This window comes from Sceloporus occidentalis, unplaced genomic scaffold (assembly GCF_023333645.1).
Source record: "Sceloporus occidentalis isolate IW3139 unplaced genomic scaffold, rSceOcc1.0.p SCAF_20, whole genome shotgun sequence".
NCBI lineage: Eukaryota > Metazoa > Chordata > Lepidosauria > Squamata > Phrynosomatidae > Sceloporus > Sceloporus occidentalis.
In genome coordinates this window covers 8,061,841-8,080,062 of record NW_028317000.1, presented here as the reverse complement: position 1 = coordinate 8,080,062, position 18,222 = coordinate 8,061,841, and the positions used below count along the sequence as shown (strand labels likewise).

Genomic DNA, 18,222 nt, shown 5'->3' with positions numbered 1-18,222 from the left:
GCGTAACCTTTCATTGCCACCTAAAATGGCTCCTCATAGCCATCGTCTCCTTTCCTCTCAAAGACTAGTCTTGGCTAAGCAAAATCCTAAATAGATTATCGCACTACGCTCTTCAAAACGTTGGGAATCCCAGGCTCTTCATGGCTGAGGCTTCTGGGAGAGGAAGTCCAAAATCCTCTTCATCATTATAGGGCACAGTTTGGGGACCACTGATATAAATAAACGCAATGATATCTAAACTCAAAGCAATGCCTTGCTTTCTCTGCATTCACCTGCACACAGTCCAATTACATTTATTGTATTTCCCCTCGTACAATGTCTTCAAATGGACACCCTTCTTTTTCTCAAGCTGTTGTTGTTATTAATGGGTATGGGGGTGGATATGGGTTGTGGGATGTCAGCTGATGCGGTGGATGCTTGTGTAATGGGAGCTCCTATTGAGGTTGTGCAGGGCAAAGGGAGGTATGGCGGCAGGAGAGTGGGATTGTGTCGGAATGGAAGGCGAGATCAATGCGTAATATCTATCTCTCCTTCCTTCCACTCTCCTAACCAAAGAGACCTGAGGGTCAGCCCAGTCGTTCCACAAACCCTGATTCTGCTCCTGTGCAACGCCAGGTCCGTAAAAAATAAGACCCACATTACGGTATTTATGACCTTTTGCAGGATAAAAACTGTGACCTGGCGTGCATTACTGAGACCTGGCTTGGGCCTGAGAGCGAGGCTGTGTGGGCCCAGGCCCTCCCAGCTGGGTACTCAGTTAAGGACCAGATCAGGTTAGGTGGGCGGGGGGGCGGTGTTGCCTTGATCCATAAAAACACCCTTTCCTTAACCAGGATCCCAGTCCAGAAAATGGATTACATCGAATGTATTTACCCGACCCTGAACGCCAGAGGCAGTCTGGGGATTCTGTTGGTCTACCGGCCACCCCGTGCGCTAACAGACTCCCTGGCCAAGCTGACGCAACTGGTCTCGGAATTGGTGTTGGAGTCCCCAAGGCTTCTTGTCCTTGGGGACCTCAACATCCCTTTCGAGGCCAGTGATATTCCAACAGGTGCAGCTCAGGAGTTCATGACTACCATGGCAGCCATGGGCCTGTCTCAATTAGTCTCAGGGCCGACGCATAGCGCTGGTAATACCCTCGATGTGATCTTCAGTACGGGCATGGAGGCTCCGTGGGCAGAGATATCTAATATCTCTAATATCTCTCCCCTGCCATGGACGGATCATTTCCTGGTTGAGGCTCGAATCAAGGCTTCTACCTTAAGCCCCCCCAGGGGTGGCGGACCTATTAGGATGGTCCACCCTCGAAGGCTGATGGAACCCAAAAGGTTCCAAGAAGCCTTAGAGGGGTATATGGCTGGTGCTGACGGCGATTCTGTTGATGCTCTGACTATCATCTGGGATACAGATCTCTCCAGGGCTATACACAGTATCGCTCCCAAGCGTCCTTTGCAGCCTGCTTCCAATAAACAGCCCTGGTATACTGAAGATCTCAGGGAACGGAAGCAGGCTGTGCAACGACTAGAGCGTAACTGGCAAAGACATCAGCGCTTAGCCGACAAGACACTCCTGGGCTCTCATTTGAGAGCCTACGGAGTGGCAATAGATGCAGCAAAGGATACGTTCTTTGCTGCACGTATTGCGTCTGCAGAGTCGCATCCAGCAGAGCTGTTCAGGGTTGTGAGGGAGCTAACTCAACTCCCCCCCTCCCTGAGCCCTATCTTGGAACCATCCAAAGCCTGCTGTGACGAATTTAACAACTTCTTTGCGGATAAAATCTCTCGGATAAGGGCTGATCTCAACGCCAGTATTCATGCAGATCCTATAAGAGAGGTGTCCAGAGCGTCCATGATCCCTGTTATACTGGATCATTTTGAGTTTGTCAGTACCGAGGAAGTGGACAAGATCCTTCGAAGTGTTAGGAGAACGACATGCTCCCTTGATCCCTGTCCCTCATGGCTGGCAGCTCAGGGGGGAGATGCAGTGTTAACACTCTTACACCGCATTGTTAATACTTCTCTAAGAGAGGGTCAGTTTCCATCTCAATTAAAATTAGCTGTGGTCAAACCCCTGCTAAAAAAGCCCTCCTTAGACCCCCTGATCCACAATAACTATTGGCCTATATTGCTGCTGCCTTTTTTGGGGAAGGTGATTGAGAGAGCAGTCGCTTTCCAGTTTCAATCGATCTTGGATGACACCGATTTTCTGGACTCATTTCAAACCGGCTTCCGGGCGGGCTATGGAGTTGAGACTGCCATGGTCGCCTTAGTTGATGATCTCCGTCTGAGCATGGACAGGGAAAGCGTGTCCCTGTTAATGCTCTTGGACATCTCAGCGGCTTTCGATACCATCGACCATGGTGTCCTTCTGGACTGCCTGAGGGAGTTGGGTATCGGGGGCACTGCCTTGCAGTGGTTCCGTTCCTACCTCTCGGGCAGATTCCAGATGGTGGAGCTGGGGGACTGTCGCTCCGATAAGAGGGCCCTTACATCTGGTGTCCCTCAGGGAGCGATTTTGTCCCCTATGCTTTTCAACATTTACATGAAACCGCTGGGAGAGATCATACGGAGACACGGGGTGCAGTGTTATCAGTATGCTGATGACACCCAAATAGTCTTCTCTGTGTCTCCGACTGATGCAGTAACTAAGGAATGCATCTCTCCTCTAGATGCCTGCTTGGAGTTGGTAATGGGCTGGATGAGGGAGAACAAACTCAGTGTGAATCCAGGGAAAACGGAAGTACTGGTGATAGGTTCCCCGGTTCCAGGTGGTGAGATCTGTCACCCGGTCCTGAACGGGGTCACGCTCCCCTTGAAGGACTCGGTGCATAGCTTGGGAGTACTCCTTGACTCGTCGCTCCAGCTGACATCTCAGGTGGATGCGATGGTCAGGAGTGCTTGTCATCAGCTCCGGCTGATATGCCAGCTGCGTCCCTACCTGGACCGTAGGGACCTCGAAACTGTTGTACATGCTTTGGTAACCTCTCGATTGGATTTCTGCAACGCGCTCTATATGGGGCAACCCTTGTACCAAACCCGGAAGCTGCAATTGGTGCAGAACATGGCAGCAAGATTGGTCGCTGGTAGCTCCAGGTCGGACCATATAACACCTAACTTGAAAGACCTCCACTGGCTGCCTATTCGCTTCTGAGCTCAATACAAGGTGTTGGTATTGACCTATAAAGCCCTAAATGGCTTGGGCCCAGGGTACTTGGAGGACCGCCTCTCCCCATACAATCCGCCCCGCACACTCAGAACATCTGGAACGAAACTGTTAGAGGTCCCTAAGTCACATTTTGTGAGGACCTCACAGAGGGCTTTTGCCATCGTCGCCCCCTCCCTTTGGAACAGGCTCCCTGTAGAGCTCCGCTCCTCCGCGTCGTTAGTTTCTTTTAAAAAGAATTTAAAAACGTATTTATTTTGGCTAGCTTTCCCACTTTAGATAATTATTCTTTTTCTCTGCCCCTTTATGACCTCGGACTATTGTAATTTGACCTTCCCATCTCCTGCCCCTGATATATGTAATTGTATTGATTCCTGTTCCTTTGTAGGGATGTTTTTAACTCTGTACTGTGATGTTTTTAATCTTTTGTTAGCCACCTTGATCATATTTATGGAAAGGCGGGGTATAAATAAAAATTATTATTATTATTATTATTATTATTATTATTATTATTATTATTATTATGCTTTACAAATCGGTGTTTTCCATGGATCGTGTGCGTCCATATTCGACTTCTGTAAGGCGCTCTACTTGGGGCTACCTTTGCGCCAAGTTCGGAAACTTCAGTTGGTGCAAAACATGGCAGCCAGGCATGTCTTCCACCAGAATTTGTGAGCGCCCTCCCTGCTGCAATACTTTCCCCATGGAGATCGTCTTGTTTTACTTAGTAGTTGAGGTTTCTGCCTCCAAGAAAGGGAAAAACATTTCCCTTGGAGTCGAAGGCTTTCATGGCCGGCATGGATGTCAAATAGACTTGCTATGCCACCCAGGCTGGCCCTAAAGCCAAAGGTTTGCTTCAGGTGCCGTATTCCAGTGGTGGGCAGAACCAAAGGTAGAAGGATGGGGCCAGAAACCTGGCCAGATTTTGCTTAATGACCTTAACTGCCAGTAACTAAGTTTTGGGAGAGTTGTTACAAAAGCTGGGAAGCCCACCAGACAACCGTGTAGAAGACCCCTAGCAAACCCCAGGGCCTTCCTAAGGCACCTCCTGATGAATTCTGAAGCTTACAGAAGTATATATACACCTCCAAAGTGGCTTCAGGCCATTAGATCCTTGCTTGCTGCTGCCTCTTGACAGCCAGGTTCCCTTCCTGCCCTGGTTGGGGCCCCATTGTTTGTGACCCCAGTGTTTTAACACGGTTGTCCCAGAAACCAAAAGGCCTGAGGTCAGAGCAGCCTCAGTTACTACTGAGCACTGGCCTCAAGACTTGGTTGTTGCTTGCGCCAGATCTGCTCTTGAGAGGCACATTGGCTTGGAAGCATGCTGTCCATTTGTAGGAATTGCTACAAAGTGAGTGGCTTTGGGGCAGGAGGAGAGGTCAAGGAGGTGGCTGGTTTGGGGCAGTGACCACTGGGACCGGTCAGCCTTTCTCTGGCTCTCCTTGAGATCTCTCCTTTGCAGAGGGCCAGGAGACCTGGCACTGCAGGAATGACCCGCTTTGGGGCAACTTTTAATGCCCTGGCTCAAGGATAGCGAATTCGGGGAACTGTACTTTTGCGGGACGTACGTTGAGCCATTGCAGAAACAATCCGGTTTGAGACTGCTTTAACTGCCCTGGCTCAAGGTTAGGGGATTCTGGGAACTGTAGTTTTGTGAGAGTTATTGTGCCTCTACAGAAACAATCCAGTTTGAGATCGCTTTGACTGCCTTGGCTCAATGAGAGGGGATTCTGGGAACTGTACTTTTGGGGGACATTGAGCCTTCCCTGTCAGAGTGCTCTGGTGCCATAGTAGAGTATAGTTCCCAGGATTCCCTAGCAGTGAGCCAGGGCAGCTAAAGCGGTCTGAAACTGGATTATTTCTGCAGTGTGTTCTGGCCCTTAGTAGAAGATTTAGATTCTTCCACCAACACACACCTTTTCTTTTTCCTTTTTCTCCTTAACTGAATGTTGAACTGGATAATCGGGATTTCTTGCAGTGCTTTGCTGATACAAAACAGTGGCACAAGAGATGGCAGTGTTATTTCAGGCTGCATCCGCACTGCAGAAATAATCCGGTTTGACCCTAATTTAACTGCCACGGCTGAATGCTACGGAATCCTGGGAATTATAGTTTGTTGGGGTACCAGAGCTGTCTGACAAAGAAGGCTAAGTGTCTCACAAATGCTACAAACCCCATAACTCTGTAGCATTGAGCCATGGCAGTTAGATTTCCATGTCCAATTGGATTATTACTGCAATGTGCCTTTATGTGGCATCGTTTTCATAATGGCTCCATTGTACTCTTTAATGGGACTTGAGCATCCATGGATTTAGGTATCCACAGTGGGTCCTGGAACCAAACCCCAGCGGATACCAAGGGCCCACTGTTCACCGATTGCAGATCTCTGAACTAAGACCTCACAAATGTGATGGGATTGAGGGCTGTCAGAGTGAAAAGTGGGGAGAGCTCCTATCCCTTTAATGTCTGTGTAAAAGAGGGAATGTCCCTGTGTCCAACGCAAGGGACGTTGGCAAGCGTTGAGCAGCTGAAGAAAGGTCTACTGAGCAGCTGCTCTCAGATGTTGCACTGGCAACATCTCTACTCAGTGGAAGAGTGGTTTGCTTTGGCCTTGGGCCTTTTTAAGATACTGACAGAAGTCATTTGAGGCCCTTCCCTGCATCCAGTTCTGGTGCCCACAATTCAAAAAGGACACTGAGAAGCCGGAGTGGCTTCAGAGTGAGTAGCCCCCTGGCCAGGCCTTGGAGGAGGAGAGGTCAAGCGGGGGCTTTGTGTAGTGACCACTGGGACCATGGATCTGGTCATCCTTTTTCTCATTTATCTCTCTCCTTTGCAGCGGGGCAAAAAGGCGGCCAAGAAGGCCAAAAGGGTACTCTTTTCCCACAAAAGAGCTACCAAACAAGAGGATGAGGCATCCCCTTCAAGGTAAGACCCCCTTTTCTCCCTTCCTTCCTTCTTTTTTTACTTTCTTCCCTTTTTTTCTTTCCTCCTCTCCCTCCTTTCATCGTTCAGTTTCCTTTCCTAAACTTCCTTCCTTCCCCTCCATCACTCCCAAGAGAAGTGCCTGCTGTGACCTACAGTCCCATAAGGGATGTTTTGCGCATAGTGTACCATGGAGGGAGTCTTCTCCATTGTTGTCTATGCTGCAGGACAGAGTTCAAATTCTAAGTCCCAGATTCAAGGGTAGCAGGGTTGGTCCTTTAGCTGCTGTTGTGTGCCTTAGGTCCTTTCTGACATAAAACCCTAAACCCTGTTATGGGGTTTTCTCAGCAAGATTGGTCATCTTCTGAGGCTGAGAAAGTGTGACTTCCTCAGGAGTCAAACCCAGATCCTCATCATCTCTTCCCCTCGCCACAGGCGAGTCCCATTGCCAAACTGGATCTGCCGCTTCATCTCCATGCACAAAGACCAGTTTCCTATGCCTTTGGGCACTAACCTGCCACCTCATTTCCATACACTAAAGATTTGTAATTTGTATTGACATCCTCACATATTTATGTCTGTCCCTGGCTTCCTCTCCAGGGATCTTGGTTTGAGCTCTTAAATACCATGGCCTAGTAATATTTACACAAAATTCAAGATTTGCTTTATTGCAATTGATATATATGTATATTAATATATTTCTGGGGCCTTGGATGGGTGAATCTGTGGATGAAGAATCTGTATATATGGACACCAAGCCGAGGGGGGACTCCAAGGCCACTGCAGAGACCAACTCAGCCAGCTCCAGAAGGGAGACTGTTGAGCAGCTGGGTGGATATGGGACACCATAGAATCATAGAGTTGGAAGAGACCCCAAGGGCCACCCAGTCCAACCCCATTCTGCCATGCAGGAACTCTCAATCAAAGCATCCCCGACAGATGGCCATCTAGCTTATGTTTAAAGACCACCAAGGAGGGAGAAGCCACTACTCTCTAAGGAAGGAGTGTGTTTCACTGTTGAACAGCCCTTACTGCCGGGAAGTTCCTCCTAATGTTTAGGTGGAATCTCTTTTCCTGGAGCTAACATCCATTGTTCTGGATCCTATTCTCTGGAGCAACAGAAAACAAGCTTGCTCCCTCCTCAATATGACATCCCTTCAAATATTTAAACAGGGCTATCATATCACCTCTTAACCTTCTCTTCTCCAGGCTAAACATCCCCAGCTCTCTAAGGCGTTCCCCATAGGGCTTCATGGTTTCCAGACCCTTCACCATTTTGTTTGTCCTCCTTTGGATGCACTCCAGTTTCTGCACATCCTTTTTGAATTGTGGTGCCCAGAACTGGACACAGTATTCCAGGTGGGGCCCGACCAGAGCAGAATATAATGGTACTATTACTTCCCTTGATCTAGACACTATACATTTATTGATGCAGCTTAAAATTGCATTGTGCTTTTCAGCTGCCGCATCACACTATTGACTCATGTTACAGAAGTACAGAACCCCTATTCTGTCCTGGGCTCCCACCTTTAAGTAGACACACTCATAGCTTGTAGATGGTGGGACAGGACCCCTAGGGAGGGAGATAGAGTCACCATGGACCACTGCAACACTGCCTTCCCACCCACTAGGCCAGTGATGGCAAACGTTTTAGAGACTAAGTGCTCAAACTGCAACCCAAAACCCACTTATTTATCGCAAAGTGCCACATCCCTCTGGCTTTCTAGTAACAAACTCTGGCAAACTCTATGCTGAGGTGATGGCATGTGTGCCCACAGAGAGGGCTCTGAGTGCCACCTCAGACACTAGTGCCATCGGTTCGCCACCACTGCCCTAGGCCTCGCCTGCTGCTGAACAGAGAAAGCTGGGAGATATTAGCACGCGCACGCGCACACACACACAAACACACAAACACACATAGCTTCATCCTGCCAGGTTTCCATAATACAAGCCAGGATTTGTTTATGTTCTGACCTTTCATTTATTCATTTATTTTTCCTCTCAGTGTCCATGAATCACAGCCTGAGAGCTCCGTATACAGCACAGGCGACTCTGACAGCGCATCGGTAAGAACATTGGAAAAGCAGGAACTCTCCCTTCTCCCTTGTCTTGGGTTGTTGGGTTGGGTTGTTGTGGCTTTCCCTCTTTCACCTCTCTCCTCTCCACTTAATTACAGGATTTAGAAAGACTCGAAGAGGTTTATTACCCTTTGACAACTTCAGACAGGTAAGTTCTTCTTTCAGGTGAGGTGGGGTACTTTGGAGAGTGGCGGAGTCTCCTTCCTTGGAGGTCTTTTAACAGAGGCCGAATGGTCATCTGTCAGGGGGGCTTTGATTGAGAGTTCCTGCATGGCAGAATGGGGTTGGACTGGATGGCCCTCGCAAAGCGAGGGGCACTTCAATTCCATCACTAGCTCCTTGTGCAGTAATCTCCTATCTGAACAAAAGAAGCCGGTAGCATAAGCTTTCGTAGGCTAGAGCTTACTGTCTATACTCGACTATAAGTTGACCTCATTTATAAGTCGAAAGCAGGTTTGGGGGCCAAAATTTTGATATGACCTGTGGATGTCGAGGGCAAAATTTAAGGGCACGTAACAAAGGATCTATAGGATGAAGCAAAGGAAAACTGTGCCAGTGAACTTACAAAATTCTAGCAGGCATTGCTGTTTGTATTCGCCCTAAATGCTGGATGGAGGAGGAACTAGAGGAGGGTCAGTGCTTCCAGGACAGATTCCCTCTTGCCTTTCACCAAGGGATAGTTCCTTTTTGAAAATAAGAGTTAAAGTACAGTACAGTACCTGTGGATAAGTCGACTCAGGCTTTTGGGGCCAATTTGTTGAGTATTAACAAAGGTGTTAATCGCTGGGGTGAGATGACCTGCCAGGTCAGCTTTATCTTGTAAGGATGTATCTGTAGACAGTGATTCAATAAGAAATAGTAAGCGGTGATCAATGTTTGCCTTTTCCAGTTTTTTGCCACAGTAGAAATGCGTTTCTGTCAATTGGACTGTTTCCTTTCATGGTCTTTTGCTGGCTTCATTTCAGCCTCCAAGAGCCACAAAGAACCCAGCTTTTGGGGCTTTTGGGGCAAAGAGGCTTCCCTCCCTGGCTTCCCCTCTCTCCCTGCGTCATGTGGGGAGGGCACTTGTAGATGTGACAGTTTGGAGCATGCTCAGAACAGATATTTCTGAACAAGCAATGGGGATTTGTCCTCACCCATCTGATAGCCAAATTTGAATCTAATCCTAAATAATGTGCCTTTAACCCCTTGTTATGCTCTTGTGTGTGATAACTATTAGCAAATGGGCTTGCTTTTCTGGAAGCACAGCACTTTAACCATTTTGGGGATGACAGCACATAGATCGTATTTGTCTATTGGGGGTGATCCTGGATCCCTCTTATTAGGTAATAAATAAAAAAATGAATGAATGAATGTCTGACCCTGGAAATCTCACCTCCTTTTGCTTCTCTACATAGCTCCCTGGGTGAAGATATAGATGCTCCCATCCTCTACGAACAGTCTCTTTTCAGCAAAGAGGAGGTAAGGCACAGAATACCCCAATGAAGCCCAAAGCTCACTAGTACACTTACCTAGGACCACCACCAAGACAGCATCCTCCAAAACTCCTCTGCTAGAGGGCTTAGAGGTACCAGGGCTCCTCTTCCACAGCCCTTTCAGGTGCAAAATCCATCTGAGAGCAGTCAGGCCTTCAGGTAGGCTGGGCTAGTGAGATCACATCATAATGATCTTAACTGAGCCTGGAGAGCACATGAATGCAACTAAAGGCGTCTTGAGTCAGTTTCCCAACCAATGCACACCTCAGAACATAAGCTTGCTCAGTACTTAAAGGTTTATCGCGTAGAACAAATGGGAGTTACCTAATTTTTTCCTCTCTTGACAGAAGAATGTATGGATACATAATCTGTGCTGTAGGTTCTCCAGTGTCCCCCGCGAAAGACGCAACCGTATGGCAGACAATGTGGCCAAGTGGCATTTGACAAGTGCGCTCGAACATTGGTTGGGATCAGATCACGAGTACGCAGATGGCCTGTATTCTACTCTCACACGTAGATCTCAGGCCCTGAGCCTGTCTGGGGGAATAGTGGCCCAATAAAGATCTGATTTCCTCCTCCTTCTCTCTTTCTCTTGACAGAGAATGCAAGGGGCTGTTGCATGATGTCATGATCTCCCCAAAATGCAATCTAGACGTTGCCCTTCGCTTCTGCTTGGAGAAGGCAAACGAGGGCACCTGGTTGCCTGAGGAGGGAGAGGAAAAGCTCAGCGTCAAGGTAAGGACAACTGGTCTCTCCTGCCGACCTCTTACCACTTTCCCACAAGGTAGCTCTCATCTGTGACTTATCTTTGGAAACTGGAGAAGAGACAACTGACCGGAACAATAGATGCAAGCTGCAGGAAAAGAGATTCCACCTCACATTAGGAAGAACTTCCTGACAGTAAGGGCTGTCCAACAGTGGAAGACACTCCTTCCTCGGAGTGTAGTGGAATCTCCCTCCTTGGAGGTCTTTACACAGAGGCTGGATGGCCATCTGTCAATGGGGATGCTTTGATTTGGATTTCCTGCATGGCAGAATGGGGTTGGACTGCATGGCCCTTGCGGTCTCTTCCAACTCTATTATTCTATGATTCTTTGTTGTTCTCTTATTGAAGCTAGAATCTGTCTTTCTCTCTTCAGGTAAAGGCAGCACGATTAATTTTGGGGATCGTAAAAGATTTATGTGATTCCAAGACGGTGCGGTTCTGGTCTGACTTATTATTTGCTACCTACCTGGGCATCTTGGACCATCAGCCCTCCAGATCTGAGGAAGATGCCAACATTAACAAGAAAATCTACTTGTCTAATGGGTAGGTTCTTTTACAAGCAGAGGGCTCGGGAAGGAGTAGAGAGAGAAATCATAGAACAGTCCTGGAGCTTTTCTCTCACCTCTTGCTGAAGTGATAATCACTCTCTCTTTACAGAGAAATAGCAGTTATGCTCAGGACTCTGTTGGAGAAGTTGAAGCCCGAGGACCTGATGTCATCAGATGTTACCGAATGAATTAGACGTTCCTTCCTCCATTACTTCAGTACGCAGTGCTCTACTGTGCCCTTGCCATTTGCTGTGTCTGCTGAAGGGGACAGATACCATCAGAAGAGCCCCCTCGGCCTGTGTTGAATCCCTGTGTTGAGCCAGAGTCCGGTGTGGGGGAAATAGGTGGATCAATCTGTCTTCCACTATCTCTGCTACCATGCAAGCATGGGCCAGGAAGGCAACTGAGACAAGCCAGGAAGATGGAATGAGACAAGCCAGGATGGAGGCTTCTCCTAGAACAGTTGGAAAGGACAGCTCTGCATGAAACTCTGGCAGCCGCTTCTCTCCCTTTCCTCTTGGGCTTACCTTGATGGGAAGTTTGCCTGTTAAGGTGGGTCTCCATGTTTGTATTATGGCATCACTTCCAAGGGCATCCATCCCCTTCCACAGCTGCAGTGTGGTGGAATCTCCTTCTTTGGAGGTCTTTAAGCAGAGGCTGGATTGCAGAGGCAGGGATGCTTTGACTGAGAGTTCCTGCACGGCAGAAGGGGGTTTGACCGGATGGCCCTTGGGATCTCTTCCAACTCTAGGAGCCCATCAGAAGAAGGAAATGCTCTGGAGAGCTCCATCTCTCTCCTCCCTATTGCGCTGAGCTCAGTGGAGGCAGAGAGCAAAGCAACTGATGCACCTGTTTGGCCCTGGTTCTTGGAGGCAAACATAGTACAAGGACCCCCCCACACACACACACACAAGAGGGCCCACACAGGTCCCCTCCGGACCCCTGCCATGCCTGGATCATCCAACCCGGCCATGTCAGGTAGAGAAAGACCTCCCCGCGTCCCCTCTGGACCCCTGCCATTTCTCTTAACTCCCAAGTCTTCTGTAACCACCCATCAATAGTAGGTATAGTTCTGTTTTCCAAAGTTTTGGCTATCCTCTGGGCTTTCTCCACTCGGTGACCTCCTTCGTCCGTTCCTGGCCTCTCCACGGCTGAGGAAGCTGGGAACGAGGACGCAGGAAGGCCGCAGGGCTTGGGAAGGAGGTCACTGAGCGGAGGACGCCCAAGGGAAGCCGACGGAGGACTCAGAAGGCAGAGGAGAAGCCGGTGGCCCAGGTAAGGAGAGGCAAGGGAGGCAGGGGGCTGGTGACAGGGGACATGCCTCCCTTGCAGCTGCCACCAGCTGTCACAGCAGATTCGCATCCGCCTGCCTGGTTCCCACTTGGGCCGGGGTGCGGGTTCAAATCCGCGTGGTTTTCACTGGGCTGAATTGATTTATTTCCCAAATAAATCGATCCAGCCCAAAAAACACCCCATTTTACCAGTGTCTTTTTGACGCGGGTTAAATGGGTAAAAATGGTTACAAACCATTCCCCCCCTTTTCAAATCACTTCATTAATTCGAACTGAGTGGGAAACATGGTGGTTTGAACTGGATCGTTTAAAATCTTGATCTGGTTTAACCCATAATAATAATAATAATAATAATAATAATAATAATAATAATTTATATTTCCCACCTCTCCTCATGGATTGAGGTGGGAGTACAACAAATAAAACCGCCATTACAACAAGCACAAGTTATCTAAAATCACATCAATTAATAAACAAAGCAAAATCATCCGCCTATGCCCATAGTTTGTACTCACATCCTTTAATTTTGGTTCCTCTTATTTATTTATTTTGTCATTGTTATCAATTTGCCTCCATTCCTTGTACTATTTTCCCCTCCAAGAACCAGGGCCAAACAGGTGCATCAGTTGCTTTGGTCTCTGCCTCCACTGGGCTCAGCGCAAGAGGGAGGAGAGGGATGGAGCTCTCCGGAGGATTTCCTCTCCGGAGGATCCTAGAGTTGGAAGAGACCCCAAGGGCCATCCAGTCCCACCCCCTTCTGCCATGCAGGAACTCTCAATCAAAGCATCCCCATTGACAGATGGCCATCCAGCCTCTGCTTAAAGACCTCCAAGGAAGAGACTCCGCCACACTGCAGCTGTGGAAAGGGATGGATGCCCTTGTTGGATGATGCCACAATGCCACCATTCCCCTTCTCAGACTGGCTTCCAAAAGGGCCCATCTCTTAGGCTTAGGCCCCCAAGAGCGGCAAAACCAGAGATCACAGCCATAGTTTTTACTATTGTATTTTTTAAAACTCGTATTTGTATTGCATTAATGTATTGCTTTTATTATATTATATTATATTATATTATATTAATAAAATATCTTATTATTGTTGTATTGATACTTGTATTATGGCATTTTTATTATTGTAATTATTAATTTCTAGAGTGCTTAACTGCTAGCCTTATGTTAACTGTATCTTTACTTATTGCTTAATATTTTAAATTATTACTTGTATATTCACTGTGCTATCATGGACAGTGAAGAAAGCAGATAAGAGGGAAACCAACGTCATTGAGATGTGGAACTGGAGAAGAGTGCTGAGGATACCATTGGCAGCTAAAAAGACAAACAAATGGGCCCTAGAACAGATCGAACCTGAAAAGTCTCTGGAAGCAAGATTATAAGCCTTGTCTTACTTTGGACACATCATGAGAAGGCATGATTCATTGGAAAACCAACACAATAATGCAAGGAAAGGTGGAGGGATGAAGGAAGTGCAGAAGAGTGCATGCTAGATGGATGGACTCTATTCATGACTATGAAGTTGCAGAAGCTAAACAGAGCAGGAGAGGACAGGCAGTCTTGGAGATGCGTCTCATCCATTGGGTCGTCATGAATCAGGATTGATTCGAAGGCGGTTAACAAAAACGGAGATTATCACACAGACCTTACATAGCGAGATAGAAGTGGGATCGAAACTGTAATCGCGGACTCTTATCCCACGACCTCATGGCTAGGCAGTAGGTGTCCTGTAGTCCATCTGTGCTTCTGCCACTGCTTTTAAGGAATAGGAAAATCCAGGGAATAGCTGCCAATCGCGCTGTTAAGCTGTTATTGAAGTATGTGTCATTCCGGGGTAATTCAGAGAGAAGGGGATTTACTGTACTCACACACACACAGACCCATTCCCAATGAAAGCAAGACTTCTTACTGCAGAGGAGGCAACCGTTGCATCTAGAACAGCAGAAAGGGGATTTAAAGGGCTTTCCCTGCCTGCACACCCCACTGCCAATGAAAGGGGAACAGGAGAAGCCATGTGCCACACAGGAGAGCATGGCAAGGGGACTCAGTCCAGAACTGCTGTTTCTGCCCTCCCAGATTTGCTCTGTCATCTGCCTAATGGGAAGAGCGCCTCAGAGCCAAAGATGGTGAAGAGACCATGGGGAAAAGTGTTTTCATTGTGACGGATGCTGGGTTGGAGAGAGGAGGCAGGGAGTCCAATCGCTCGCCACATGAGCGCCATCTCCATGCTTTGGCCATTGGAGTCCCAAGAAGGAAAAGTTGGCTTGACATGCAGAAGCGAGGTCCATGGTAGCTCCTCAAGGTCCATGCCGCTCCAGAGAATAGGACACAATGGAGCAATGGATGCAAGCTGCAGAAAAAAAGATTCCAGCTCAACGTTAGGAGGAACTTCCTGAGAGTAAGGGCTGTTCGACAGTGGAAGACACTCCTTCCTCAGAGTGTAGTGGAGTCTCCTTCTTTGGAGGTCTTTAAACAGAGACTGGATGGCCATCTGTTAGATATGCTTTGACTGAGAGTTCCTGCATGGCAGATTGGGGTTGGACTGGATGGCCCCTGGGGTCTCTTCCAACTCTATGGTTCTATGACCCCATGAATTTAATAGTCAAGGAATGTTCAGAGCTGATTTTGCCAGTCCCTTTCTCTGAAGCATAGCTACTACAGCACCTGCAATCCACTGGCAGTCTTCCATCCAAGTACTAACCACCGCTGACCACGCTTAATTTCCAAGATCAGAGGAGATCTGATGTGTCAGACAGGCAATGCTTTTAGCCATCGTGCCAAGACCCAGTATCATACTTGTGCTTACAGACTACAATTCTTCCTTTCTTTCCAGGAACCTTCCAGGACCAGCAACCGATGGTTCATTATAATGGCACAGTCCATGGACTCCCATCTCAAGTGGCATGGCCTTAGAGCAGGGTTTTGTTTTGTTAAAGCTTCTGCGACAGAGCTCAGAAAGTTATGCATAAGATATGCATTGTCGGCAGTGTGAGTAACCGAGGCAAATGGACCAGGGATAAAATTCTGCATGCCTTGAATGGGTTTCCAATATCTTTGCATCATCAAAGACATCTATATTCGAATACAGAGACGTGTGAGCAACCAAACTTGCAGAGACACGTATAGAGATGAGGTTCCTTAGTGCGATGCATGAGTGAGATTATTCGCATAGATGTGCTAAAAGCAACAACATCTGCATACTCTAACCAACGTGTTTCTGTGTGGGCTGCTATGACAGGTGAGGAAGATGGACTGGTATTAAAAAGAGGAACAGATTGCAACTGGAAAGGAAGGAACAGATAAAACCTTGGGTTCCTTGATGTTCTGTTGTCATAGCACCACACAACTCCTTTAAGTCTTCTGTGTCCCTTTTCTTGAGCAAAGGCAAAGAGTGGAAGTTTTCCACTCATTCCCTTTTCTTAAAGGAGCAGAGGTGGGTTCATCAGGATTGGTTGCCATTAATAGTGTGCAGAACAAAGCATATACCGGAGAACCTAAGAGAATGGCAACTCGATTCTAGTTATACAGGTTGAATCTCCCTTATCTCAAATGTTTGGGACCAGAAGGGTTTGGGGTTTTGGATTTTTACAGATTTTGGAATATTTGCATATGCATAATGAGATCTCTTGAAAACCAGAGCCAAGTCGAAACATGAAATCCATTTATGTTTTTTGTACACCTTACTCATATTTGTACAAAGTTGTCTTTTTTCATGCTTTTTCCACTCGCTGCTCAAGGTTTTCTTGTCATTTTTTCAGCTACACAAATATGTTGTTGTTGTTGTTGTGTGTCTTCAAGTTGTTTCCGATTTATGGCAGCCCTATGGAGTTTTCTTGGCAAGAGTTTTGGCAAGTGGAGCCTTGCCCTTGCCTTCCTCTGAGGCTGAGAGCGTGTGACTTGCCCAAGGCCACCCAGTGGGTTTCATGGCCGAGCCGGGTATCGAACCCTGGTCTCTAGAACCCTAGTCCAACTCTCAAACCACTGTGCCATGCTGGCTCTCCTTATTCACACAGCCTGAAGGCAAGTTTACACATAATATTTTAAATGTTTGCGTGCATTGAACCATCGGAAAGCAAAGGTGTCCTTATCACAGCCGCTCAGATGGACCGTTTTGGAGGATCCTTCCTTTTGGAATTCTGGTAAGAGAGACTCAGCCTGTAGCTCATTTTCTTATCACTATCTTGTTGTTGCCAAGATTGGAAAGAGGTCCATGTGGGTTTTTTCCTCTTCATGTATCTGAATAACTTGGCTGCCTTCCCTTTGCCTTGGGTAGATGTGAGGCCATTTGCTGATCTGGGTCAGTCAACAAGATACCTTGGACTGATTCGAATGGAGAAAGGCAAATCCTGTGGCTGGCCTTGCTAGATGCCCGGAGAGGACTTGTCCAGCACCTGGACAGAAGACTGAACAGTCAGGCACAGATGGCAGAGCTGGGTCATAGTCATCCCCATTATGCATCACATTTTTTTTAATTGAAATGACCAAAAATATTTTCAAACTGGAATAAGCAAGGACTGACTCTTCTGCTGTCCTCTCTTTCCGGTGGCATGTAAGCAACAACCCAGCAGTCACAATGGGGACCCATTTGGCATGGCATGAGCATGGATGAAAGAGTGGGGTCTACTCACTTTTCTCTTCTTTATTCTTCCAAGAGGTTTCCGGATGGAGCAGAATGTGAGCAGAATGGAGAAGCCTGGTGCTACGAAGGTTGCCACAAAGCAGGTAATGAGTGCAAGAGTGATCTCTTTTTGAAAAAGAAAGATCTGGAAATGATAGCAAGGTTATTGCTTTGACTCCTGAAGACACAAAGTGCCATTTTAAAAAGCCATCCCCCTCAACAACAAAAAAGGTCCTTAAAAGCAAAGACTAGCAATAAGGTTGCTCCACGTGAGGTTGGCTCGCAATTCCCATCATGCTGCCCAGTGAAGCAAATGGTTCAGTTGCTAGACGAAGCTAGGAAACTGTGAATAGGGTGAGGCTACCAAGAAGAAAACACTTCTGGGGAGGCAGGGATCTAATCTCTCCCCCTCTTTCCTTTCTCTGTCTTTCACACACACATACAGACACACTTCTTGTTGTGAGTGGCGCTTGCGTCGACCCTGACTCATGGCGACCCTATGGAGGAGACATCTCCAAGACCCTCTGCCTCCACTGCTCTGCTTAGGTCTTGTGAAATTCATGCTCCTGACCTCCTGGACAGAATCCATCCATCTAGCATGAAGTCTTCCTCTTTTTCTACTTCTCTCTACCAAAAAACCCCAAACAGGCTGATAGCTTATTTTCAGAAGAGAACGCACCAAGGTATGTCTTCCCTTGGCCTGAGAGTCTGCAGAGATCTTGGCCCAAAGGTAAAGTGCTGCATTGTGCCATCGCAGCAAACCAGTTGGCAGGTTTTTTGTAAAGCGTGTGCCTCTTAATGGCCTGTTTAAGGCCAATCTACCCCCCAAATACTATCCTCTCAGCCTTCTGTTGGTGTTGTAGGAGAAGAGGGAAGCCAGGCTGGGTGGCATGGCAGGCAAGAGATGCCAGTGCCAGGTGCCCAGGTGCCCTAAAGACCCCTCCAGGGCGCTCATATGGATAGGTGCAAAGCCCCATGGAAGTGACTGAGAATAGAACTGACCCTTCCCTAATCCCTGGAGTAAACATGCCATGACTGTGTCCTTAGTGTTCTTTTGAAGCCCATTACTGTGACTGATCCGAGGCAAAAAGAGAGCAGGATCTTATAATTCTGGATCCATCTCCCTTTGGATCAATCTACTGCTCCCTTCCGTTGAGTGGCCCCCAGATGGCGCTCCAGGATAGAGGTTGGTAGGAAGCCCAAAGAAGCTGCAGTGCCCCAGTATCCACAAGAGGGCGCCCTTGTATTAGGAATGTTCTTTATTGATAGAACCGAAGTCTATGGGGACTGTGATTTTTCCATTGGCTCCCCATTCCTGAGGGGGCGTGGCCTCCTTCCTTTTATCTGGACCT

General features: G+C 47.7%; 1 protein-coding gene across 2 annotated transcripts; it reads left to right on the top strand.

Moving 5' to 3' along the window:
- The first annotated feature begins 5,824 nt into the window (after nucleotides 1-5,824).
- LOC149301889 (uncharacterized) lies at nucleotides 5,825-11,147 on the top strand. Of its 2 annotated transcripts, none has more exons than XM_089482721.1 (8): nucleotides 5,825-6,087; nucleotides 8,090-8,150; nucleotides 8,282-8,310; nucleotides 9,560-9,623; nucleotides 9,985-10,118; nucleotides 10,237-10,372; nucleotides 10,777-10,946; nucleotides 11,061-11,147. In XM_089482721.1, exons 1-8 carry the CDS (start codon nucleotides 5,954-5,956, stop codon nucleotides 11,137-11,139), a joined length of 807 nt encoding a protein of 268 aa, XP_089338847.1. In that variant the 5' UTR covers nucleotides 5,825-5,953; the 3' UTR covers nucleotides 11,140-11,147. The 2 variants fall into 2 exon arrangements, with proteins under 2 accessions (XP_089338847.1, XP_089338846.1); XM_089482720.1 differs by having other exon boundaries at nucleotides 8,261-8,310.
- Nucleotides 11,148-18,222: the final 7,075 nt, after the last annotated feature.